At 55.0% G+C, this 24,992-nt stretch overlaps 10 protein-coding genes across 10 annotated transcripts; 6 read left to right on the top strand and 4 right to left on the bottom strand.

Moving 5' to 3' along the window:
- Positions 1–25: 25 nt before the first annotated feature.
- COLE_00390 (uncharacterized protein) lies at positions 26–280 on the bottom strand (the record flags this gene model as incomplete). Its single annotated transcript, XM_018424116.2, has 1 exon — positions 26–280. One exon carries the CDS (start codon positions 278–280, stop codon positions 26–28), a length of 255 nt encoding a protein of 84 aa, XP_018276368.1.
- A 306-nt stretch (positions 281–586) lies between these two features.
- Positions 587–3,499, top strand: COLE_00391 (uncharacterized protein; the record flags this gene model as incomplete). Its single annotated transcript, XM_018424117.2, has 11 exons — positions 587–628; positions 685–745; positions 795–953; positions 1,006–1,352; positions 1,390–1,758; positions 1,795–2,285; positions 2,323–2,575; positions 2,615–2,788; positions 2,824–3,031; positions 3,070–3,377; positions 3,425–3,499. The coding sequence occupies 11 exons, from the start codon at positions 587–589 to the stop codon at positions 3,497–3,499; spliced, it is 2,487 nt and encodes an 828-aa protein (XP_018276369.1).
- Positions 3,500–4,075: 576 nt separating this feature from the next.
- COLE_00392 (uncharacterized protein) lies at positions 4,076–7,221 on the bottom strand (the record flags this gene model as incomplete). The annotated part of the gene is made up of 3 exons (XM_018427102.2): positions 4,076–4,341; positions 4,396–4,626; positions 4,674–7,221. 3 exons carry the CDS (start codon positions 7,219–7,221, stop codon positions 4,076–4,078), a joined length of 3,045 nt encoding a protein of 1,014 aa, XP_018276399.1.
- A 696-nt stretch (positions 7,222–7,917) lies between these two features.
- On the bottom strand, positions 7,918–10,169 carry COLE_00393 (uncharacterized protein; the record flags this gene model as incomplete). The annotated part of the gene is made up of 9 exons (XM_018425832.2): positions 7,918–8,091; positions 8,145–8,300; positions 8,334–8,662; positions 8,700–8,775; positions 8,809–8,902; positions 8,938–9,011; positions 9,046–9,494; positions 9,540–10,051; positions 10,108–10,169. 9 exons carry the CDS (start codon positions 10,167–10,169, stop codon positions 7,918–7,920), a joined length of 1,926 nt encoding a protein of 641 aa, XP_018276370.1.
- Positions 10,170–10,568: 399 nt separating this feature from the next.
- On the top strand, positions 10,569–11,661 carry COLE_00394 (uncharacterized protein; the record flags this gene model as incomplete). Its single annotated transcript, XM_018424118.2, has 5 exons — positions 10,569–10,721; positions 10,792–10,864; positions 10,907–11,063; positions 11,109–11,273; positions 11,316–11,661. The coding sequence occupies 5 exons, from the start codon at positions 10,569–10,571 to the stop codon at positions 11,659–11,661; spliced, it is 894 nt and encodes a 297-aa protein (XP_018276371.2).
- Positions 11,662–12,426: 765 nt separating this feature from the next.
- COLE_00395 (uncharacterized protein) lies at positions 12,427–16,676 on the top strand (the record flags this gene model as incomplete). The annotated part of the gene is made up of 12 exons (XM_065626079.1): positions 12,427–12,447; positions 12,510–12,802; positions 12,838–13,336; positions 13,374–14,263; positions 14,300–14,479; positions 14,520–14,634; positions 14,669–14,809; positions 14,844–15,029; positions 15,068–15,640; positions 15,681–16,277; positions 16,337–16,506; positions 16,562–16,676. The coding sequence occupies 12 exons, from the start codon at positions 12,427–12,429 to the stop codon at positions 16,674–16,676; spliced, it is 3,780 nt and encodes a 1,259-aa protein (XP_065482573.1).
- Positions 16,677–17,565: 889 nt separating this feature from the next.
- Positions 17,566–19,831, top strand: COLE_00396 (uncharacterized protein; the record flags this gene model as incomplete). Its single annotated transcript, XM_018427103.2, has 8 exons — positions 17,566–17,886; positions 17,925–18,176; positions 18,214–18,516; positions 18,550–18,878; positions 18,942–19,197; positions 19,249–19,348; positions 19,387–19,721; positions 19,757–19,831. The coding sequence occupies 8 exons, from the start codon at positions 17,566–17,568 to the stop codon at positions 19,829–19,831; spliced, it is 1,971 nt and encodes a 656-aa protein (XP_018276400.1).
- A 162-nt stretch (positions 19,832–19,993) lies between these two features.
- Positions 19,994–20,598, top strand: COLE_00397 (uncharacterized protein; the record flags this gene model as incomplete). The annotated part of the gene is made up of 4 exons (XM_065626080.1): positions 19,994–20,026; positions 20,096–20,276; positions 20,345–20,397; positions 20,488–20,598. The coding sequence occupies 4 exons, from the start codon at positions 19,994–19,996 to the stop codon at positions 20,596–20,598; spliced, it is 378 nt and encodes a 125-aa protein (XP_065482574.1).
- Positions 20,599–20,645: 47 nt separating this feature from the next.
- On the top strand, positions 20,646–21,858 carry COLE_00398 (uncharacterized protein; the record flags this gene model as incomplete). Its single annotated transcript, XM_018419735.2, has 3 exons — positions 20,646–21,078; positions 21,119–21,486; positions 21,526–21,858. 3 exons carry the CDS (start codon positions 20,646–20,648, stop codon positions 21,856–21,858), a joined length of 1,134 nt encoding a protein of 377 aa, XP_018276374.2.
- A 363-nt stretch (positions 21,859–22,221) lies between these two features.
- On the bottom strand, positions 22,222–24,735 carry COLE_00399 (uncharacterized protein; the record flags this gene model as incomplete). The annotated part of the gene is made up of 10 exons (XM_018420963.2): positions 22,222–22,411; positions 22,462–22,678; positions 22,714–22,910; positions 22,945–23,266; positions 23,301–23,384; positions 23,419–23,523; positions 23,558–23,618; positions 23,657–23,863; positions 23,902–24,130; positions 24,164–24,735. The coding sequence occupies 10 exons, from the start codon at positions 24,733–24,735 to the stop codon at positions 22,222–22,224; spliced, it is 2,184 nt and encodes a 727-aa protein (XP_018276375.1).
- Between the last annotated feature and the right edge of the window lie 257 nt (positions 24,736–24,992).

The raw sequence follows: 24,992 nt of genomic DNA on the forward strand, positions 1-24,992 counted from the left end.
GAGTGAGGGACGTTTCGCCGTGGAGCTACAAGCCATAATTGCTACTTGGAGGAGATAGCATCTCAATACTCTCCATGGGCGAATGATGGTTGTAATCCCAGACAAGACCATTGCCGTCGTGGTAGGAGTGCTGGCTTCGCTGGCGGTGGCTGATATGAGGTGCATGGGCGATGCGATCATGGCAGATCGCACCCCACACGTCGGATCGACGGACCTGCTGCCCAAGACATGTGGAAAGCAAGCAATAAATGATAGCGGCGACGCTCATTGTCAGCTGCATGTGACTCCGTAGTTGTCAAGCACTTACCAGACACAGAAGACGACGAGAGAGAACACAAAAAGGGAAACGTCCATTCGAAGTTTTCTTGCTCTGTATGATGGAGGCAAGCTCAGTTTGAGAGAGGACTCGCTGATGCCGAGATATGGATAGATGTAGCTAATGGCACATTGATTACAACTCGAGAGTAAAGAAGATCGGTTCCGCGTGTGTATCACGTGACCAGCATTTGTTGCCGCACACGTAAAAGTTGGTTCATTTGCGACTGATGTCTCGTACTGCTTCTTACTGCTTACTATCTCGACCGCAATGGCATCGCAAGGCCATCATCATCGCCCTACTCTTAAACAGGTCAGTTGAATGGGTCTAGCTGTGTTACTTGAAGTCCGTTGGCTCACTCTCCGCAGTCCAATAAGTCGTTCAAATCCAAGCATGCGTCCAAGGGTGCGAGGAAGGCTGCAGCGAAAGGTAGGTTGTGTCTTGGCTACGTCCGTGATGATGTCCACTTAACAGCTAGGGAAGCCTGCGATCATTTCTGCCCCAAACACATCAGCGCGCAAGGCAGTTGACGCTGGCGCAAAGCGTATCCGCCTGAATCAACAATCTCAAAAGCGCGATGCCAAGCAACGCGCCGGGCGCGAGGATGCCAAGTTCTTCACCATGAGCTCTAATGGCGGTGAGTATTTCAGACGGACCGAAGCGCCATCGCATTCAGCTTACAGCGACAGGCAAGGTTCCACGCATTGTATCCATTGTGCCACTTTCACCCACACTCTCTGGCGAGCGCTTGGTGCGTGGATTACTGCCCGCCCTCGGCCTCTCGGAAGCAGATATCATGGGGCTCGACTGGGATGGCCGCTCGTCCTTTGTTACCGCCGCCCCGCGGTTCAAGTCATCCATCCACTTCAATATTTTGCCTCCACTTCAGCTGTTCCCAGCTTTGGACGCCGCCCTAACCAGCGACATTGTCATTATCCTGCTCAGCAGTGCGGATGAGGTTCAGCTTGAGGGCGAAGCCATCTTAAGGTGTCTACAAGGACAGGCTGGTGCTGTGACCACTCTCGCCTGCGTCCAGGTATGTGGCTTTCGCTCGAGGGTGGCTGATATCACAGGCCCCAGAAATGTCTCCTCTCGCGGGCTCCGCCAAATCACTGGTGCACAAGTCGCTTTTGTCCTTTTCGCGCTATTTCTTCCCATCCGTGAATAAGATCTTCTCTGCTGACACGGCGAACGAGGCTATATTGCTGGGGCGTGCGCTGTGCGAAACATCGCCGGCCTTCATCCACCATCCTGATGGCCGGGCATGGCTGGTGGCTGAAGAGCAGCCAGTCTGGAGCGCCGTCGGGAGTACTGTCACCGGCGGTGATCAACCAGTCGTCGAGCCCGGGTTGCTGCGAGTGACAGGCACTGTGCGTGGCGGACGATTGAGCGCGAATCGTCTTGTGCACTTGCCCGGATACGGCGACTTCCAGATCCAGGAGGTGAGCTGGTATCATCGGCAGTGCTGACTTGTATAGATATTGGCCGCGCTTCCGCGCTCGAAAGAGCTATCCACCGACTCTCCACTTGTCTGTCTGTCTTCACCTGGGGCTGATGCCGACGACTTGACTGCCAACAATGTGCCTGACCTTCTTGCCAACGAGCAGACGTGGCCGACTGAAGAGGATATGATGGGGGCGTCAGAAGCCGAGATGGACGGGCTTGCGAAGCGCGTGAAGCGCGTCCCCAAGGGTACCAGCGCCTACCAGGCGGCGTGGATCTTTGACGATGATGATGATGAAGGGGACGCAACCGATGCCGATGTCGATGAGTCCGGCAGCGACATGTCGAGTGCTGAACCGACGGAATCAGGTAAAGTTATTCACCTTGAAACCCCTATGCGCACCGCTCACACCTCCCTAGGCGTGAACACTCCGCATTACGACCAAGAGGATGAGCTAGAGGACGTCGAGCTCGATGAGCGCACTGAGGTTCACCAGGAGATGACAGCTGAAGAGGAAGAGGCTGAGTGAGTTCTCTCGTTGGTAACAATGCTGATGCTTAAGATACGAAACGTATCTTCGCGAACGAGAGAGGGCGCAACGCGACGACATCAACTTTCCAGATGAGATCGATACGCCACGGCACATTGCAGCCAGCGTACGCTTCCAGCGTTACCGTGGGCTCCGGAGCTTTCGCACCAGTCCATGGGATCCATATGAGAATCTCCCTCTGGACTATGGCGAAATTTTCCAGTTCGAGAGCTTCGCAGCCACCCAGAAGCGAGTGGAACGTGAAGCCCGTGAGGAGGGAGTTGCGGTATGTTGTTCATGCCAGACGAGGGGCTGACAGTGACAGCTTGGCACGCGCGTTACTTTAGTCATAAGCAACGTTCCGCGCCAGGTTGCGATCGACAGAGCGGCGGGCCTTCCGTTTGTCATCCACGGACTCCTTCGTCACGAACACAAACAGACGGTTCTTCATTTTGCAGTTCAGAGGAACACCGAGTATACGGAGCCTGTGCGAGCGAAGGTGGGCATTTCCACACTGATTGAACTTACATGCAGGATCCCCTTGTCATTTGCGTCGGACCGCGGCGCTACAACATCAACCCACTGTTTTCTCAGCATGTGCGAGGAGGTGGCAAGGGTGTCAACAATGTCCACAAATCGGAGCGCTATCTGAAGCCTGGTGCGACGACGGTGGTCACGACGTATGGCCCAGCGTGCTTTGGCAAACTCCCATGTTTGCTGCTCAAGCAAGGCTCTCGAGCTGGTGCGTCCTCGCTAGACTTTAAACGCTAACGGACGTAGAGCTTCCTGACCTGGTCGCAATGGGTTCGTTCCTCTCCTCTGATCCAACAAGGATCATCGCCAAACGCATTGTTCTTACAGGCCATCCTTTCAAGGTTCACAAGAAAACTGCGACAATCCGCTACATGTTCTTCAACCGTGACGATGTTCAGTATTTCCAATCCGTGGAGCTTCACACAAAGTATGGTCGTACTGGACACATCACCGAAGCCCTCGGGACTCATGGATACTTCAAGGCCCACTTTGACGGCCCTATTCAACAGATGGACACTGTCTGCATGAGTCTTTATAAGCGACAGTTCCCAAAGGTGGGTAAAGCAGCCGCAACGAAGCACTACCTATGCTGACTCCTCAGTGGTCGACATTGTTCCACCCGCCGACTGGATCAACATCTCAGGCAGATTTCGACACGCAAATGGAGTTGGAATGAACAGCACATAGACACGTATATGTTTGTATGTCCGCCACATCATCACATTGCTATTGCCCCGTGTCCCGTGCGCCCACCCCGATGCCCAGACTATGGGGCATGGGCGGCTTACGAGTTGCGGCTACAGCTTCTAATGTCGCGTTCGCTTGCTCGAGTGAGATTGGAGTTCGTGTTGATGCAGGTTGTGCCGCGATGAATAAGTGATTAAGCAAGGCGGAGGCGGGGGGTCGAGAATTATGATTGATCTCGAAAGTGAGGCGGAGGAAGTCAGCAGCGTCCGTTGAGATGTCGCTCGGAGTTGCAGGGCGCGCGAGCGATCCAATCTGGTAGCGGTCAGCCTGCTGTGACGTGTGCGGTCAACATACACGAAAGATCGCTTGCATCTGCGTTAGATCCGCCCATGGATGCGTGCCGGTCAACATCTCCACAACAAGGCAGCCAACACTCCAAATATCCGCTTTGGAGGTGTAGCTCGTCTGCTTAACGACCTCGGGGGCCATCCAGAATACCGAACCTTGCAAGGAGGGCCGATTTGGCCGGTCCATCAAACCTTTTGTTAGATTACAGGTTGTTCCTTTACCTACTGCTCTCTGCCTTCTTTGAGATGCCAAAGTCTGAGATCTTAATGCCTCCTTTGTTGTCGACCAATATATTTGCGCCCTTAATATCTCGGTGTATGATGTTGCGCTCGTGAAGATAGTTGAGACCGGTGAGAATCTGGCGGGAGAAGTTCCGCACAAGAGCCTCCTCGAAAGCTCCGTAACTACTAAGCAGGGCAGCGACCGATCCACCAGGCACGTACTCCAAGAAAATGTAGAGATTGTTGCCATCGGTGGCAGAATCTGGGTCATCAGCGCGAATCCAATTGCCATCAAAAAATGGGCCTGCCAGCTCACCAAGATATTGAACAATGTTCTCGTGCTGCAGCTCCCTTAAAAGCTCTATCTCTCTCTCCAATGCTTGCACAGTACTGCGCTTCTTCTCTTCGTTCCTCGCGTCTCCCGACGGCAGGTCGACTTGCTTAACCGCCATGAGAAGCCCGGAATGAGCGTCCATACCGAGAAAAACAGAGCCGAACGAGCCAGCTCCAATGAGTGCACCCTTAATCCACTTGATAATTTGTCTGGCTGGTATGTCAGCACAACTTTCGGCGGCTTGACCGCAATTCACGTACAGCCGGCTGAGGTAAACGCTCGCCCGTGGCCGTGATCCTCGCTATCAGTGGTAGCCTCGGAATCATCGGACTCGGTATCTGAGGGACTCGAATCAGTTGTGTCATCCTCGCTTGGGAAGACGTCTGAGGCGGCTGGGGTGTTAGGACGATCTTGTTCTTGGGGGTCGCTGAGGGTCGACATGCTGGCTCGGCGGTTCTCGACTTCAGCTGTAATCTCGTCGACTGTAAGCAGACTCGCAGTGTCGCTCTTATCTTTGCTCTTGCGAATGGAGGAGATGACACTAATGCGACTTAGGTTAGACCCCGAGGAGCCACGCCTCCCTTGCCGAAGTGCCGGCCGTACTGTGGACGGTGCAGGCGAATATTGCTGTAGAGAGTCTACCAGGCTCTCGCCCGTCGACTCGAAAGGAGGCAATAGAGGAGGACGAGGATCTACAGGAGCGGCCTGCTCATCGGCCGGGGCGGCCGCTAACGGATCGCTTGCTTTATTGGACATCTCGACTTCTTCTGGAATCGCTGCAGGTGTCGTAGCAGAGGACACAGTGCGTGTGGAAGGGGGGCGAGGCCTCCTGTTCAGACTAGACGCATCATACGCTCCGGGCTGCCCAGAGAGAAGAGAAGTGCTGGAGGCTGCCGCTGGATGGCCGGCGCCTACCGCGAGACCTTGAGAGTGACCCTGAGACAAACGCATCATGCTTTGCCGCACCGTCTTCTCTAGGTCACGCTTGCGAGCAGACGGGAAATAGTCCGCAAGGTGATTGGAGATGAGCTCGCTTGGTGGACGGTGACCGAAGAAGTTGTACATCTTCTTGCGAGAGGTGGTTCCAATTGTCGACGACCTGGCCGAGTCAGTGGCGGGAGCCACCTCGACAGCTCCAGGAACTCCGAGGCTCGACATGATAGACACTGTGCTGGCCCTGTTGGTTTTCTTACTGGCGACCATCTTGCCCGGTGAATCCTGGTCCCATGTTTCGCCCAGTCGAGGTACACCGGCACTGTAATACAACGGTGAATGGGGAGAACGAGGCGGCGGGGACACTCCAAAGAAGAGATCCATGTTCTTACGATTAACAGAGTGAGACACGCGACGCAACACGAGTCCATTCTCTCTGATAACTGCTGGGTCGTTATGCGTGCCAGTGCGGAAGAATCGGTGACCTTGACAGATATCCAGTAAGGCAGACTCCGACAGGGGAACTTCTGTGCCTGTTAAGCGAGACAAACCCGTGTGGCACTTACCTTCCTCTGAGCCTTCTGACTGAATGAAGACACCCCAGCCGTCCACTTCCAGCCGATCGCTATCGTTGTCATTATCTGGCCCGAAGCTGCTCATGCCAGTGTTTCCCTTGCCAAACTTCTTCAGGACCCGTTCAAGGACCTCCACTCCACTTGCGCAGGTTGACACGTCAAGCTTTGTCGTCCGGCCGTCCTCAGAGTTGACAAACTTGACGACGTGTCGACGAAGATCCTCCAGCGACGGTTGACCAGGCCGAGGCGAGGGGTCTATGGACGGGGCTTGCGAACCAGGCAGCGTCGGCCGCGAATATGCCCCTCGCTGAGAGTCGAGACCACCCTTGCTTGCATCCGATCGTAGAGCAGACGCAAACGGGTGCGGCAAATTACCTTCTCGGGTTGAACGCTGCGTCGGCGAGATAGCCTTCTGATCAGCGCGATGTGGCGAATCCGCTGGTCGCGGCACCCCTGGTCGGTGCTTCTGTGCGTCTCCTCGTCCTAGGCCTGCATAGCCGCCATCATCAAAGTTCGGACTTGGAGACCGCCGGTGATCACGAGCAAGCGGGGGACGTAGTGATGCGGTCGACTCCTGGGACGATTTGGCTGCGGCAGAATCCCCCTGTCCGGGAGTCTTGTAAACGTTGGGCAGATGGTGAGACCTGGGCGTGACAGCTCGAGATGACGGAGATGCAAGGGACAGACCGCCTTCAGGCGAGGACGCAGGCGCAGGTCGTTGAAGATTCAGAGGTGGCGGCCGTGAAAGTTGAAGACGCTTCGATACCAGAGCGGTCGCTAGTCTCTTGGGGACTTGTGACCCCCTCGTGTCTTGGACGAGGGGGAGGGGGCTACCATCCGCAGGTGCGCTCGCACTGTGCAATCCTCTGCTCTGCGACGGTGGGGGTGCCGGTACCCGCGCCGCTCGCTTCCGGAGCTCGCGCACGCCGCTGAGAAGCTTGACTCGATCGCCGATTTTTGTAATGCCGATCTCCTTGAGGCTGGACATGTCGAGATCAAGCAGAACCTTGCCGTCGATGTCATTGCGATGGAACAAGAGCGTGTACTGATCACATCGGTAGAGTCTCAAAAAGTCGGCAATTTGATTGTCGCCCCAGGACTTGACATGTCCAACGAAGGTTTGGCCATGAGGAGGGCGCAGAAGCGGAGGAGTCGAGGGACGACGGCTATCTGAAGCCGGAGAAGCAGCGAGTTCATTGCGCTTAGATGAGGTGGCAATGGTAGCACTCTCGTACTTGGAGGAGAACCCGGCCGACGTTGGTGTGGTGTTGGACGACTCTTCTGAGAGCGCGACTGACATTGTGACCCTGCGAACAACCAGTTGCAATATCCTTCAGACGCGCGGTAGGAGCCGCGAGCAGAGATTAATGGCAAAGCTGCTGTCAGTACCATTCACGGATAGAGGAGGGCTGCCGCAACGAGAGACAGTGACACAAGATGGTCGTCAAGGAGAGGGATTGTTCACACCGGTGATACTGACTGGAGGGGAGGATGAGGAAGCTGAACTCGTAAGCGGTAGATAAGGGATGGGGTGTGTCGCTGGGGTGACTGGCCTGATACAACCAAGCGTAGGTCGAGGAACGGGCTAGATCTGCGATGAGCTATTGCAGCTTGAGGTGAATGGCATGGCGTGGCGTTCAGAGCAGAAATGAGGCGGCGAGGAGTCGAGAGATGCAAGGTGCGAGATGGGCGAGGGTGAAGGATAATGGCGATGTATGATGGGCGGCGAAAGGCCAATGAGTGACGGAGGAGCGGGTGATGAGATGGTGAGGAGGGGGCAGCAAACGACGTTGACCAGGCGATCAGGCAATCAACTGTGCCCAGCAGTCGGCAAGCCACCTTGTTCCCGCTTTCTCGGATTCAGGCACCCAATCCTCCCTCCACTCTCCAACATCACTCCCGACCTGGCTAATCTGTCTCGCCCACACCATCCCATTAGTAGCAGCATTGTTAGACATCTTGCATCCTCATCAACAAACAGCACGTCAATGACGCTTTATCTCCACATCCTACAACCAGCAATCACACCCACATGTACAACGCACAGTCCAGCGGTCCACTCCACGCCAATTCCCGGCACCAACAAATCACACATCCCCATCGCGAGTAACACCAACACCACGGGCGGGGGCAGCTCAGCTCCACCTAAACGAGGCTGCAAACTGAGAACCTGGAAGCGCGTCAATCAGGCCTCCCTAAACCCTACCAGGCATCTTCACTCACTTTGACTATGAACAGAACCCCGCGAGTGAGCTCTGACGTTGAGCGACCTGCCCTGTGGACGGGCATCTGCTCCTCGGTTGTATCATTTTCAAAAGGTGGTGGAAGCGCCAGTATACCGCGCACCGGTGAGCTAAACGCGGGATGAGGCTTCTGATACTGAGCAGTCAGCAGACTTCCCTCAGCACTTACATTGCGGGGGTGTTCTGAAGCTTTGGCATTTGAGCCGCTTCCCTTTTTACGCCAGAGGCTACTGCCACTCCTACGTGTAGATGTGTTTCGGAGGGCATCGATGGCCAGTCGAACGCGCTCGGCACTAGGACGCTGATCGGGAGAGAGGTGAAGGAGCTTTTCGAGAAGCAACAGCATATTGCGAGGGATATGTCGCCTCTCGCAAGTCTCCACAAGATCGGTGGTCGCCTCGAATCCGGGGTAGGCAACGATCTCAGTGTGCAACCTCTGCAGATCTTCGGTAAACTCGTAGGGCAGACGAAGGAACAGGAGTTTGTGGAGCACCATTCCTGATCAATTAGCGCCATGGAATATCCAGCCACTGACCCAGCGACCACATATCAGCATGAGAATCCGAGGGCCTCCAGTTGCCGCTCTTGTCGGTCACAATGGTCTCCGGCGCCTTCAGTTAGCAGCCGCTTTAGATTATTCTTACCATGTACTCCATGGTACCTGTGTGACCTGTCCGCTCCCGACGGCCTCGCAGCATCTCCTCCGATGTACCGAAGTCAGACAGTAGAGCTTTTGGGCTGTCCGGTCAGTGTTTCCACATAGTGTGACACACATAACCTCTCCTTCTTCCCAATAGAGCAGAACATTCGAGCACTTGAGGTCCAGATGCAGGATAGAGTTAGAGTGCTGTGTGTCAGCCTTGGAGGCATTCATAACCTACCAAAAAAGCGAGACCAGACACGATATCGCCGAAGAGCTTGAGAATCTCTTCCAGGCCAAGCAGAAGAACTCCTCGAGTCTCGCCCCGGCGGCCGAGATTGCCGCTTTGCCGACGGCGCTTGAAAGCCTTGATACGTTCAGCCTTCGGAAGTAGATCTATGCTCTCTGAATCCCCCACGTCCGTTGCGCTCGTCGGAGGTTGAGCGGAATCACCGTAACTCCTGTTGAGAAGAAACGCGTCAAGGTTCCCAGCGGTTGCGTACATCATGAGGACGTGAAGCGCAAGGATCGGCGGGCCAAATGCGGAAAACTGGGTTTCGTCCACCCAGGAATGATAGTAAGGAATGATGTTGGGATGACGTAGAGTCTCGAGCAGACGCACTTCGCGCAAGATGCGCACAAGATAATCTTTTGATGTACCGACCGCTATCTTCTTTACTGCGTACGTCCCTGCCAGTATGAGCAAGGTCCATGTTCACTGGCTAAGCGACGCACCGAGCACGTTGCCACCAATAATGTGCGTGGCCAGGAAAACGCTGCCTTCCGCTCCAATTCCTAGACGTCTCTCTTCCTTGAAGAAGCGACGATAGTAACCCATGGCCGGAAGATTCGAGGAATCCTCGTCTGGACAATAATCGCCATTCCTTGGAGGCGTTGCGGGATGTGAATGAGGAGAGCCGCCCCTCCTTGCTGAGCTTGGCGTCCCTGGGCGGCTAGATTCATGGGCGCGTTCGAGTACGCGAAAGTAGTGCCCTTCTGCGGTTCCTTCCTGGTCAGACCTTGGTGGCAAGTCGTCGCCCACTTGGGAGATCGACATGCGTTCGTGGCCGCACAGGGGACACTTATCAGGGTCATTCAAGCGGTCGGGTTTGGTATCACTACTTGCAGTTGGCAAGATGCGAAGCTGCCTCGATGACGAAGAGTGAGACGGGGTGCTGCGAGGGTGAGGAAGCACCTGGATAGCGTGTGATGGAGGGTGATAAACGATGAGCTGATTTGAAGTCTCTCTAGAAAGGTTAGTCATTGTTGACGGGCACCCGATGGCGGAATGTGTCAAGCATACCCGATTGGAGTCCATGCTCTGCTGTCTGGAGAGCCGGGATAGAGTTGAGGTTGAGGTGGCATGAGATGCAAGGGAAGTCAAAGCAGTGGCGGCTAAGGAGGGACAAGCGAGAGGTGAGGAAGGGGTGTGCAATGTATTCTCAAAGACGACCGACGTGAGCGGAAACCCGAGGTTTGAGAAGTATAGGATAGTGCGCGTAAGTTTGGAGATGATGAACGAGAGCGAAGACTTGGAGAATTGGAGGACAATAACAAACGTGTGGGGATGAGACGAAGACGATGAAGGACGACAAGATGATGACGGCTGCGAGGTTCATTCCTCTGCTCAGGCACACCTCCAATTCCTCCAAGCTCTCCCACGGTGGACCCTCACGTCTCATCTGGCTCGTCATCACAGGCATCTCAGCATAACCTGTTTGTCCAATTGTTCAACAAGACTCCACCTTTCACCCCCCACTTCTCATGTCTTCCTTCTTTGGGTTTGCCGCCGCCCCTGTAGACGTCGAGATCCGTCTGAAGGGCGAGGAGGAGCGCAAGCAAGTAGAGTTCAAAGGCGAGAAGGATCGCAGGGAGGTTTGTCCCGTCTTCTACGATGGGGAGAGCGTCGATGGTCAAGTAAGTCTCGCACCCACTCGTTACAACACCTCCCTAGGTTGAATTTGCTTGTGCTCACCGACTTCTACAGGTTCTCGTTCGCGTGAAAGACGGCAAGAAATTTCAACATGACGGCATCCGCATAGAGCTTGTGGGCTCGATCGGTGAGTGACTGTCATGTAGGCATACTCAGGCTAACACATAAGAGCTCTTTTACGATCGTGGCAACCATTACGAGTTTGTGTATCTTAGTCAAGAGTTAGCTGGGCCTGGGGAGATGCGCCAGGCTCAGACTTTTGACTTCACCTTCAAGAACGTGGAGAAACAGTATGAAAGCTACGCCGGTATAAACGTGAAGCTGCGGTGAGTTTCCGGCACTTTGGAAACATTGGACGCTGACCTGCACAGCTATTTTATTCGCGTAACTTTGCTGAGACGTACCGGGGAAATCAGCAAGGAGCGCGAGTTCTGGGTTCACTCGTATCGCATGCCACCCGACAGCAATACGAGCATCAAGATGGAAGTGGGCATCGCAGATTGCTTGCACATCGAGTTCGAGTATAAAAAGGCCAAGTGCGTCGCTCTCATTTATGTTTTACGTCGCTGACGCCTTAGGTATCATCTGAAAGACGTGATTGTTGGCAAAATCTACTTTCTCCTCGTCCGAATTAAAATCAAGCATATGGAGCTTGCCATCATTCGCCGTGAGACGACTGGCGCCGCTCCAAACCCCTACAATGAATCTGAGACGATCACCAAGTTCGAGATCATGGATGGAGCTCCCGTTCGTGGAGAAACAATCCCCATCCGTCTCTTCCTTGGGGGCTTTGAGCTCACCCCGACGTTCCGCGACGTGAACAAGAAGTTCTCGGTCCGGTATTACCTGAACCTCGTTCTGATAGACGAGGAGAATCGGCGCTACTTCAAGCAACAAGAGATCACGGTTTACCGTATTCCGTGAGTGCCGTCGCTGGAAGGGGTATTCTCCGGGACTGACGCTACAGTGAAAACTGAAGTCACGATGAGCTGGAGTGCTCATGAGAGACCAATGAGGGGAGCCCATCACGCTAGATTAGGATTGTACAGTAGTGGTTGTGTAGGTCGTGACTGTGGCGGCGGCAGTCGTCGCTAGACCAGTGATTTAGAGGAGTAGATGGGCGGGTTGTCGGTGCTGCACAGAGCATTTGCGAGTTTTACGTAATTATGAGTGAGTGAGGTGTGTGTTATGTAAATGGAAGGCTGCAGCGCTGCCAAGTGTCCAGGGCAACCTCAAGGTGTGGTGGAGGCCGGGCAGGGTGGAGGGTGCGCGATTGTGCGGCTGTGCGCGTCACTGCTTGGCTTCATCTGTGCCTCTAATCGTTCCCTTCTCCGTCTACCTCCTCGTCCTCTTATCCATCAACCAGGCCATCATCAGCTAGCAGGCCACTCCCTACCTCTAGCTACCCCCTCATCTTCATCCTCGTCCCCATCCTAATCTCCTTGTTTCTTTCACTCCGACTTCGCTTGCGCTCCCAGACCTCACCGGTATCCAACTCAACCCTCTAACTGCTGTGTCACCCCCGGTCCCAATTCATACTCCTCCTCCTCCTCCTCCTTCTCCTCTCTGACGGTCTCCTCGCCCTCTCTCCTCCTCATTTTGAGCGTCCCGCTACATACACGTTTCGTGGCTAATCACCCTGCCCTCCATCGTTCCCCATCTCGCCCTCTCAATTAGGTCGGCTCTGCAATGTCAGAAGGAACAGGTATCGTGCTAGAGTAGGTCACCTATCCGCCACAGCCAACATTTGTTCTAGCTGACACTCTTTTTAGATATGCCCTTCGTGTGGCGTAGGTCGCTACAATCTCGCGCGTGTGACGTCCACTAACGACAGGTGCCTTCACGAGGAGATTGAGCGACGACGACGCATTGCGGTGTCTGCTCCTCCTTCTGAACTTGGTTCGGTCACTGCCAGCAGCAAATCTCAGGATTCTTCATCAGGTTTCTCTCTGGATTTGGGCTCCTTGTTGGGTCGTGACAGTGCCCGGTCGCCTCGCTACCCGGAGAAGTTCATCAAGGTCTTGGACGGCTCCCTGCAGCGCATCGCCATGGGCCAAGATCCCAAGTAAGACTGAAGATCACATGCCGCTGACATTCGAGACACACCGACCAAAGGTTTCGCCGCTCGGTTGCTTTGTTTTGGTCTTCCAGCTGGGCCGATAAGACATTTCAGCGGCAGCTCAAGGAGTCGCGGAAAGTTGAAGACATCATCCTTGCTTTCGTCTCCGCCTCGACACGTGCATTGAAGAAGGAGTTAGACCTCGTCGATGGTGGCTGGAAGGTTGAGCTCAACTCGCAGATCCTCGTTTTTCTCGACATGCTGAGCGACAACCTCAATTCGATAGGTTCAGCAGCTGTCGAGCTTCGGAGTCGCCTCAGCACCTATCGAACCCGCCTCCAAGATGATAATAGGAGGAGCGTAGCTCCTGCCCCGTCAGCGCTCAAAGAGGAAGTCTCCGTCGCTGTGCCATCCTCGGACTCCACTTTATCTACACGGGTCGTCGCCGAGCTCTTCCAGCTGGACAGCGCTACACTTGCCGAGCGTCTCCAGGCAATCCGTCCCATCTGCACCGTCGATGCAGCACTTGAGGATCTCAAGGTACGCATTTTGCGGACATAGCGCCCACTAATATGAGATCTTCTTACAACGTCTTAGCACCGATCGCTCAACACCTTACGGCGCCAAGGACTTTCCAGACGAGAGTCAATGGGCAGCTTATCGCGGCAAGGAGATTGCAGCACTCTCCGATCTTACCTTCTCAATGCTGAAGGCCGATCCGCTTATGGCCAACGAGCGCTCCGATCAGGTCGATCTTGTCCAGTCAGTCGATGGTCTCAAGCTCGATGACCGCAACTTTACCTTCGTTCCATCAGACCCACGCGAGGTCTATAGGCAACTTTTGCGAGAATGCCTGGACTACGACCTCCAGGTTCTTCGCACTCTCCCAGAGGACCAGGATGTCTCCTTGAGCATCTTGTCTCCGGAGCACACGGCCCTTCTCGACGAGTGTGCCCTGCGTTGGAGGATTCCGTCATCATTCCGGGCCTGGGTGTTCTTTGAGGCAATCGAAGATCACTACGAGCAAGGTGACGTTCCACCGGACTGTGTGTTTGAAGCCGTGGGAGGCATTGGGCGAGTCTCACAAGATTTTCCGGTATCAGACTGGGCTGAGACGGACCAAGCTGGTTTGCAGGCAGCCCTCCTTCGCCGAGATCTATTCTTTCTCAACGACATCGATATCTCGCTCAACACTCCCACCGGCTACATGTCTCCTGAGTTTCGACAAGCAGTTGATCACTGGGGCAATCTCGGAGCTGACCAGAATGAGCACCCGGCCTTCCTGCGGACACAGCGAGCTATTTGCGATCGCCTACGCCAACAAGCATATGCCAGGTACATCGAGGAGGCCAGTGAGAAATACGCCCAGGAGGGAGGCAAGAACAAGCGCTTTGCTGCGGCTCTCGCAGCTTGGATCGAGTCCAGCGCCAAACGCCTCAATAAATGGTTCCCTGATCCCCTCCTCCCGTAAGTCTAGTCGTGCCATGGTGTCTAATTTCAAAGTCAAATCGACGTCGTCTCCTTGGTACTTCATCAGCAACTCTCACTGTGGGTGCGAGATCTCGAGGAGGCCATGGCTTCCCCCAATGATTCACTCTTGGGGCCGAGTGATGACTTCGAGGAGTCGCTCGCCATGTATCATCGTGCCCAGAAACTCCAAAGTATGGGTGTTGCGTTTGGAATGTAAGTCCGACCGTTGCTTGTCTCGTATGCTCACATCGAGGGACCCATCACAGTTCGCGTTATCCTCCATCTTCGAACCAGTCATTTCTGCTTGGCTTGACGAGACGGCAGTAAAAATGCGGCAATGGGCCGACAATGCCCTTCGAATTGATGATGTGAGAGCCACTGCAAACACGTGCTGACTCGTAGTTTTCCCCTCTCACCGCGAACGGGCATTCGTCCTCTGTGACTGACTTGTTTGCCTCCTTCCAGAGCGCAATGTCCTTTCTTCTCGATTTGGAGTGGGATGATCCTGAGCAGATGGCTGCATTCGCCACCCGCCTTGCAAAGGTGCGTCTGTGTATATCTCTGCCACCAACCACAGATCATCAGCCTCTCCATCGACGACTATTGCACAAAGCTTGAACGGTTGTTCAGCGCGGAAATGAATCAGACAGAGAGTCATCAGTCCACGGCGAAGCAAAAGGCGTGGATTGAGAAGGCGCGCAGCACCATTGCTCATCTTCAAGGCGACCGAAAAATTCAGGCCTTCTTCAACTTTACCCCCGCAGTGAGCATAGCAGCGCTGTACATCCTGCTGATTGGCAGTCGTGTGTCAAGCTGAATAACATTGACGCCGCTCGCCATGAGCTGGATCAACTTTATCGAGAGATGCGTGTTGACGAGTATGCGTCTCTGGACGTGAATAAGCCTGTCGTTGCTACAGTTCAAGAAGCCTCGCTGTTCACGATCAAGATCGTCCTCGGGGAGGACCTAGTGGTCGAGGGGTCATCTCGAGCGCCCGACGCTTTCGTTGTGTTGTCCGATGAGCACGGCAACCGGTATGCCAAGACACGCACAATCTATGATGACCACGACCCGCGCTGGGACGAGACATTTGACGTAGCTGTGCGGCGACCTGCATGGTTCATGGTCACCGTTCGACATCGCAATCTCGCAGGCAAACACGATCTTATTGGACGGGCATACCTACAGCTTGACCCCTCACAATACGTCGATCTCATTAGCAAGGACGTCCTACTGCCATTGTCCACAAAGGGTCATGTTCTTCTTCGGGTTAGCATGGAAGGCGAGCGGGACGACATCCAGTTCCACTTTGGCCGTGCATTCCGGTGGTTGAAGCGCACGGAGTCCGACATGGTCCGGCTCTTCGTTGACAAAGTAAGTCCACGAGCAGGGGATGCCGAGTGCTGAAGCCAAGATGACTCCCGTTCTTCGTCACACCTTATCGCGAAGCGCCATCAAATCAGTGCTCAAGCCCAGTGTGGGAGGCATTGACTACAATGATGCGCTTCGTTTCTCAAATGATGCTCTCGGGCGCATCTCCGCTGCTTATCGAAGTGCTGTAGGCACAGGTCAAGACAAATATTCTATCCCGCTTCCTCCTTCGGAGCAGGCGAAGGGAAGCCCTCAACACATCAGGCGAGGACCCTCCGACGCAGAAATTGAGGCGGCGATTCACCCACTGTTCGATTACCTTGACACGAACAATCACACTTTGGCGTCTACTCTGTCCCCAGACGCCATGCATATGGTCATGGCCAAGCTCTGGAAGCAAATTCTCATGACCATCGAGGCACTCATTGTGCCGCCTCTGAGCGACAAGCCGAGCAGTATGCCACCCTTGTCCGAAAGCGAGTTGGATGTCGCTCTGCGCTGGCTAAAGTTCCTGCGCGACTTCTTTTACGCAGGGGGCGACGACAGCGGGGTGCCTCTATCGACTCTCCAGAATGCCAAGTTTAACGAGATCATGAGCGTGCCGATATATTACGATTGGAGTACGGATGACCTCATGGAGGTAGGTGGCTTGTGGGACACCTGGGGGCCTTGGTTTGAATGGACGAACTAATCCATCAGGAATGCATCCGCGGCTTCCAAAGTACACTCAAGAGCAAGGCGATGAAACCCAGTAAATCCATTATCGGTCAGCGGAACCTGGGTACCATTCGAGCTCGTAAGACCGCTAAGCGATCCGCGCCGCAAGCCAGCAACCATACCGAGTTGATCATGAAGATTCTGCGGATGAGGTACGATCTGGGCCATTGGAACAACTTGATATGTGCAGACTCGCTGATGTTAAAGGGAAGGGACACATGAGTTTCTTGCACAACAAATCCAGACTCTAAACGCCGTCAAGCTGGAGGACACAGGCCGTGCGAAGAACAAGAGTCGGCGTGGGGTGGGATTGCGGGGATAGGCGGTGTAACATAGTAATCATATCTGATGAACTGCTACCTCTGTGTAGCAATATAGTGCCCCACTGTAGCTGGGGTGATAGACGAATGTATGGGTGCGCGGGCTAATAAGACTTGTGATGGCGAGACATGCACGGCATTGTGCTGGCCATCCTGTGCAACGGTCGGGTCTCCTGATTGATGGAGGTAGTCCTGTGAATTAGAGCGGTCAGTCTATTACCATGATGACTGTATATCAATACCTACGTATGGCACTTTGAACTACCTCGCTAATCTCCGCCCATTGCCCTTTTCCGAGATGTGCTGCCGCCGCTAGCGCACCAATGCCCAACCAACGACCCCTGATGCAGCTTCCACGGCAACCCTCAGGCCGGGCAGGCGGGCAGGCGGATACCCCACCCCCACCCGGCCACGCTACCCAGCAATACCATGCACAATCACCAACTGACACCTTCACCAACGTTCACTCATTCACCCACCCATCCATCTTTCCACCCCTCCTTCCATCTATCCATCTCTTCATCGGTCACGAGTAGTCAGTCAATCCATCACCACTCACTCGCAAGCCTACCCCCACCCCCTCTACCTCTGCTCCTCCTTGTTCTCGCTCTCTCGACCTCCTCTCTCGCTGTCACTTTCCCTCCTCTCTCCATCTGCCCTTCCATCACATCCTTCCGAAGCCTGTGCCGCACCCCTGCCTCCGTGCCCCGCTTGTCACTTGGACATTAGCGGAACCTCGGCCACCGCCCTCCAACCCTTTCACGCTCTATGACAGCGCTCAACATCGACTAACAGGTATCAGTCCTCGCCAGCAACATCTTCGCCGCTGGGTTTCGTTCTCAACCCAACCTCGCTGCATTCCCATTTTCCACCGCAGACAGCATACCGGCCATGTCCCAATGGTCACAAGCTTCCCTAACGCCTTCCCGGCCCGCCCCACCTCCGCCCGGAGCCCGTGGATCTCCATCCAGCTTGCCACCTTCGTCTCGAGCTCCGCCAAGGCAGCAGGGGACCGCAGCGTACTCCTCACGCACTTATGCGAGCTCCTACCCCGTCCTTCACAACTCGGGCGCAACGCCGTCTAATGAGGCTATCAGTGCGATCGTTCGGACAGGGGCTGCTAGCATCAAAGAGGAAGGCCTTAGGTCCTTCTTGTGGAGTAAGAAATGGCTCGTTTTGACAATGAGCGAGCTTCAGATCTTCAAGAATGAGGTAGGACTTGAAACGGCACACTTATAGGCTGACTCCAGCAATCGTCATCCCCTTCCTTCGTTTTGCAGCTTGTCGACGTTGTCGATGTCCAACGTGTCGATTACAAGCCCTTCTGCATTGAGGTCGAGGCCAAGGACAAGTTGATATATTTCGCCTTCCGTTCAGACGAAGAGGTGTACGGCTGGATGGAAGACATCTACTCGCGCTCCCCCCTCATGGGCGTCAGCCAACCCACCAACTTCGTTCATCAGGTGCATGTCGGCTTTGATCCAGTATCTGGAGGGTTCACTGTGCGTAACGGAGAGGCTGGAACGCAGCTGATTGTAGGGACTTCCGCCGCAGTGGTCCAAGTTGCTTACATCGTCCGCTATTACGAAGGAAGAGGCTGCCCGCCACCCAGAAGCTGTCCTTGACGTCCTTCAGTTCTACACGAATCAGCAAATGATGCAGTCTGATTATCCTCCGCCCTCCGCACAAATATCAGAGCGGCAACAACCCTCATCGGCGCCACGATTTGTCGATGGCACCGGATTCCGCATGCAACAGTCTAGCCAGCCGCAAACTACACCGAAAGAGGCACACCCAGCCCCGCCTTCGTATCCGAGGCAAATGGATGTTGCTCGCGACGAGGTGCGCGGTCGTCGTACTCGGGCTAACTTGCAGTCTAAGCAGCAGCCGAAACCTCAACTCTCCGCGGGTCGCGTGGCCCCTGCTCCACCCCGTCCCCCTGCTGCTCCATCCTCAAAGGCTACTGAACAGAAGGTGGCTCCATCTGTCGCGCCCAAGGCACCGTCCTCTCAACAGCGAAGCAAGCCCGCTGAGACGGGGTCAACTCCAGCCACGCCCACTGCGGCAGCGCCTGCCGCCTCTCGCCCAGCGGAGCGACGGATCAGCACAATGAACGAAGCTCAGATTATGGACAAACTGCGATCGGTGGTAAGCTCTGACGATCCGCACTCACTGTATGCCAAGATCAAGAAAGTGGGACAGGGGTGAGCCATCATCCCATTGCCTGTGCTGACCCACTGCGCCTCTGGCATGGTTTTTGTTGCCAGGACGCTGGCGACGAACAAGAAGGTGGCCATCAAGCAGATGGACCTCGCTCAACAGCCCCGCAAGGAACTGATCGTCAACGAGATTATCGTCATGAAAGAGTCTCAGCACCCCAACGTCGTCAACTTCTTAGAGGCATTTTTGGTGAAGAATACTGAGCTCTGGGTTGTCATGGAGTACATGGAGGGCGGCGCTCTCACGGACGTCATCGAGAACAATAAACTAGCAGAGGATCAGATTGCCTCGATTTGTCTGGAAGTGAGTCTCACACATAGAGTTTGGCGCGCATCTTTCCGCTAACAATCGCAGACTTGCCGCGGCCTGCAGCATCTGCATTCACGTTCCATTATTCATCGTGACATTAAGTCCGACAACCTTCTGATGAACGCCTTTGGCGAGGTCAAGATCAGTGAGCACCGCTAACGTAGTGCGAGTTGACATTTTTAGCCGACTTCGGGTTCTGTGCGAAACTCACTGACCAGAAGTCGAAGCGGGCGACTATGGTTGGAACCCCATACTGGATGGCACCGGAAGTTGTGAAACAGAAAGAGTACGGCCCGAAGGTGGATATCTGGTCGCTGGGCATTATGGCCATCGAGATGATCGAGAACGAGCCACCATATCTCGACGAAGAGCCCCTAAAGGCCCTCTACCTCATCGCTACCAATGGTACACCGACGCTCAAGCAGCCCGACAAGCTGAGCCAGGACTTGAAGCACTTCTTGAGCGTGTGTCTCTGTGTGGACGTTAATTTCCGCGCTACATCGACCGAGCTGCTCAAGGTGGATTGCTTTGCCATGCACACGCTGACATGCAGCACGATTTCCTGCGGCTGGCATGCCCGGTAAAGGATCTTGCACCGCTGTTGCGATTCCGTCAGGCACTGGGATAAGGGTGGGCACTGGGATAGGTGGATGGGGTGGAGGTCAACAATTCGTTGTGCCACAAAGTAATTCCGAAAACGCCGGTCTCTCCGCCATAGGTTTTCATGCACACCGATTGTCATATTCGTTCTTCACAAGTCACCATCGTTTTGCAGAAATCACCTGTAGACATGGTACGTCGAGAGTCTAACGCAGCTTTCACTGCACGGCCATCGTGCTGCCTGAGGCAACCTCGCATTGTGCGCAGCGATTGGTACTGACGATTCCTACAGCCCAAGGCCACTTCCACCAAAACTGCGGGCAAGGCCCTGCACAAGTTCTACGTCGACTACTCGGTCCCCGTGAACGACAATGTTTTCGACCCTGCCGCCTTCGAGAAGTTCCTTCACGACCGCATCAAGGTCGACGGCAAGCCCGGCCAGCTCGGTGACTCGATCCAGATCTCCAAGGAGGGTGAGTGTCTTGTACATCCAATCTTAAGTCTGCAGGGATGTCTTTTGATCGTGGCTGACATGCCCCAGCCAACAAGCTGGTTCTCACCTCGCAGATCCCCTTCTCGAAGCGCTACCTGAAGGCAAGTGCGATCGTCAGCACAACTGACCCTGCCAGTATCTCACGAAGAAGCACCTCAAGAAGAACTCGTTCGAGAACTTCCTCCGGTTAGTGCCTCCTGCCGTCGCAGCTAACAAATTTTAGTGTTGTGGCGACTTCTAAGGACACTTACTCGCTTCGTTACTTCAAGGTCGACCAGAATGAGGCGGACGACGAAGAGTAGATGTCTTAGACGTTGTTCCATCACGTACTCGACTAGTTGAGACTCATATGGAGCCGTTCGCATGTTGCATCTCCCTCTTCCACCGCAGTCTGCACGGCAATGTAAAGAATTTGGCGATCACCCAAATATTTCGTCCTTCGTTGAAAGAGTTTGGTGTTGAGACAGGATCCGCACATGCGGGGCACCACATCGTTGCTTCGCTGGCTTTGTGCTCGATCTGCTCTTTGTCCTGTGCCTCCACACTTCGTCATCGACCACTCGCCACCCATTGCCGCAGACTTTTCGCGCGCTCATTGGGGGTATTCATAAGCTTAGAAGTCCTCATCTGCCCCTCCATATCCATTGTCACTTCAGTTAACAAACCGTCGCCTTGCCGAATGTCTATCACGGACACAGACACCCTTGTAGCGAACATTATGGCCCAGGCCGTGAAGGACACAATCCGACGCCTCGAAGTCATCGTAGCCACTTACACGGACAGTGAGTTCTCTGTTCTTGAACAGTTAGTTGATGGACGCAGCGTCTTCCGATTCCGCTCGAACCAGCGGCAGCAACAAAACCGATGACAGCCGTGACGCAACGCGCCACCTTAGGGCGTGGTTTAAGAACAACCTCGACCATCCTTATCCTTCTCTGTCCCTCCGACAGCGCTTCGCATCGGAATTAGGTGTTCCCGTCCGCAATATCAACGCTCAGTTCACGAATTGGCGCCGTCGAACCGGCTGGTCTCATATCAGGAAGGCGTGGGCGGGCAACTCGCATCAAGGGATGGTTTTGCTCCTATCGCGATACGCATCCGGAGAAGAAGCGCGGCCTGATGTGCGGGCAGCTATCCGCCGCATGGCTGAGTACCTCGAGGAGGATCCTGCCAGGCAGTGGATCGGGTCTGTGGGTTGTTGCTGGCTCTCCCTGGCTAACGTGGTGTAGATCCTATCGACCCGGGCGGAGGGGCTTTCCTCTCCTACCTCCAGGTCTTCAAGTCTGACACTTGTCTCTTATCAACTCGGAACCCCGCGTTTCTCGACTCGATCCCCATCACTCGACTCTTCGGCCGACGTAGCTCGGCACGCCGCCGATACCGAAGTCGTTGTGGATCACCGATCCTTCGTCTCGGTTTCTCAATCGGAAGCAGAACATACACCAGGTTCACTCACACAACCGACCCGCAAGCGCCGCCGCTCCATCCCACCGACTGACAGTGAACTGAGAATTACACGAAAGCGCATCACTCCCGTCCCTCTCAGGGCGAAGAACTCGTGAATGAGGCTGATGCAAGAACAGTAAGTTCACGGCTTGCGTGGTCAGTTGGCCGGGCGGCTTCACCCTGGTCTCGAGAAGAGGCAGCTAGCAGTCGGGCGTTCTTGCACACATGATAGTCAACTGCACGTTCACCTAACTATCTCGACGCTATGTACAATCCGATCCTGGTTGTGCAGGTAGCATCTCTGAGACCTGTCCGACCGTCACAAGCCATGCGTTGGCGTATCTCCTGCACTAATGATCCCACTCTCTCTTTGTTGTAGATGGGGAGAAGAAAACATGACGCTGTAATAGCTGTAATAGCATCCGTCGCACATTAGACGGAATGAGCGCATGCCATGGCCTTGCTACACCTGCAGCTGGTTAACATTTGCCAAACGTCGGCGAATCTCCGGAACTAGGTGTGAACAGACTGCGCAGTGTCTGAATCGTAGAGTACGCGCCGACGACAATGCCAAAGGCTAAAAGGAGATAGTCCAAGGCTTTGGCCGCCCGTGTCGTGGCACAACCTCGCAAATGCAGCATTGGAGGGTAGATGAAGCAGAGAGGAAGACTAGGGTTAGCCAGATACATGCCAGCGCAGAACAGGATAATTGCACTTACCATGCAAACGCGCCAACCAAGGAGACGAACTTGTCCAGCTCGGACGAACCAGCCCACGAGAGGAGAGAGCAGAACAGGACCGTTCCAGCACGGAAGACATTCTTCTGCCACTTGACACGGCGGTTGTGTTTGCCGCTGCGGGAGAAGAGGCCAGTTTCCATAATGCGAACAGCTGGGAACAGCTGCAGGGGGATTGAAAGGAGGATAGCGATGGAGTCTGGACGTCAGCCCGCGACGGCCTCCTAGATGTACACAGGAACTGAGAGCCTTGGACAAACTTCTCATCTTGGGGCAGGTTGACCAGGACGACTGTCTGAACATCGCTGCCATACGCCGCGTATCCGAGAATACCGAATGCAGAGAAGAGGACGGCCACGAAGAGCATAACTCCTGAGAGCGCACGGGGGAATTTCTGAGGCTCTTTCATCGTCTCTGTGATAGGGATCACCCTGTAGTCAGCAGCCTGGCCGGCAGAACACTAACAATCCGATCCCTTCGAACGCGAACACTGCCGTTCCAATGAGGAGTGGGAAGCTATCGCGGTTGAACAAAAGTACGTCCGGTGCCACTCCGTTGTGGGCAATGGTGCCCACCTCGCAGGACGCGATGTAAATTAGGCCCACCAGGATGAAGGCATCGGCGACGAGGGCGGTGCCAGAGAGCTTGGCCAGGTTGCGGATCATGGCGAGAGGGAGGAACAAGAAAAGCTGGGCGAAGATCAGTGTGGAAGTGGAGACATCCGTCTTGCAATCTGTCACGGCGAGAATGAAGGCCCTCAGATTTTCCGCGATGAAGATGGTGTAGGCTGGGGTCAGATTGGTCGGAGTGCGACTAGTCACCTGCCACAAAGCCAATTTGGGAAACCGTGATCGAGAACAGGATAGTGATGCGAAGCCAGTTACCGTACAACTGCCCTCCGATGTCTACGGCGTCAGCATGGGATGCACACTTACGTACCTCCAAAGGAGCCCGGCACCTTCATCCAAGTCTGGACGAGCAGAAGGAATGACCACAATGATATGGCAGCAATGGCTAGGAGCACGATGGTCGAGAACAGAATGCCTGACGTTAGCAGAGAGAGGAACAACTGGCTCACCGCCATTGAAAAAGGCCTTGCCCATGAAAAGAACGCCCGTCCCCACGAAGCCTTTGAGCAACTGATAGATTAGCCCATGCTTTGTCGGTTGTAACTCACCATGAGCACGGCCTGGGTGACACTAGCCGTTCCTTGATTGTGCACACTCTTGGAACGCTTGCGAGACTTGCTCATGCTCCGCTGAAGAAGAGGGGTGCGCTCGGTCGCGGGGCCTGCGCGGGAAGAAGAAGGGCTTCGGCCTTCCTCCGCGTCGGCATGCTCATCATCGTCGTCAACATCCTCGTCCTCGTCCAAGTCTTCACCGGCCTGGCGGTCAGCAATGTAAATGGAGCGCTCAAGCTCACGAAGTGACCGTAAAGGAAAAGAAAGTCAACAACGTTGCGGATCATTGGCGGCTCGTCCTCGCCCCGCTCTTGGGCACGGGTAGATAGGAAGTTGCGCCGGAAGCCACCTGGTTCCTTCATCTGGGTGATAGCGGGGTCAATGATACCCGAGCGATCCGCATGCGAGAACGATGCAGCACGGCTGGGACGACGCGGTCTAGCACCTTGCTGCCATTTGTACAGGTCGTGGCTGAGGTCAGCTTTGTTCACCTGGACGACATACGTCACGTCACCTCCCGGCGCGTCGTACGGGATGGGGAATGGGTCTTCCTGCACGTCGATCGCTGAAGTATCACCTGCCTGGCTACCGTCGACTGGAGTGCCATCGTTGCCTGGGGTAGCGACCTTGGATCCCCCACGTTCCTCGGCAGACACCAGGTGACGGCGGAGAACGCGAGCCTTCTCCTCGTCTGGAACTTCCGCCAAGTTGGAGAAGGCAGACTCGTCTGCGCGGAGGGGAGTAGCAGAACCGCTGGCTGGTTCAGGGGTGGCGTCATCTCTACCGCCTTCTGATTTACCCAAGGCGGCAGTGAGAGCCGACTTTGTCTGCGATGTCGAGGCGACTGCGGCCTTTGCGCCGAGATCAGTATCGGAGCGCGGGGGCGGGGTCGCGGTGCGTTCGAGTCCGCTGTCACGGCCGACGGATCGAGCAGGTTGGAAGGAGCCAGAAGCTATACCACGGGGAGGGATCTGGCCCAGTCGAGGGGTGCCGGAACGGGATGTGACAGACGATATGGGTCTAGGGGGACTAGAAGGTGTGCGGCCATCTGGGGGAATGGACCTCGCACTTGACATGGCGATGGCGGGGGGAGGAGGAGTGTGTCAAAGTCCCAGGTGGGGAAAGCGGGTTGAGGAGAGAGTATGAGTAACGGAGAGGAAGAGGTGGATGCTCTCGATCAAGTCATCCGTCATCTGTCCTAATGGAGCGAGAGCGCTGTGGCGTCGGCCCAGTCCAGTCCCGGCGCCACGTGACATCCCCACTCGGCCCTCACCGATGGAACCGTATTCCTGCACCTCCACTTGCGGGACCAACCAGGATCATCCTGGATCCT

The sequence above is a fragment of the Cutaneotrichosporon oleaginosum genome, assembly GCF_008065305.1.
Source record: "Cutaneotrichosporon oleaginosum strain ATCC 20508 chromosome Unknown ATCC20508_contig01, whole genome shotgun sequence".
Classification (NCBI taxonomy): Eukaryota; Fungi; Basidiomycota; class Tremellomycetes; order Trichosporonales; family Trichosporonaceae; genus Cutaneotrichosporon; species Cutaneotrichosporon oleaginosum.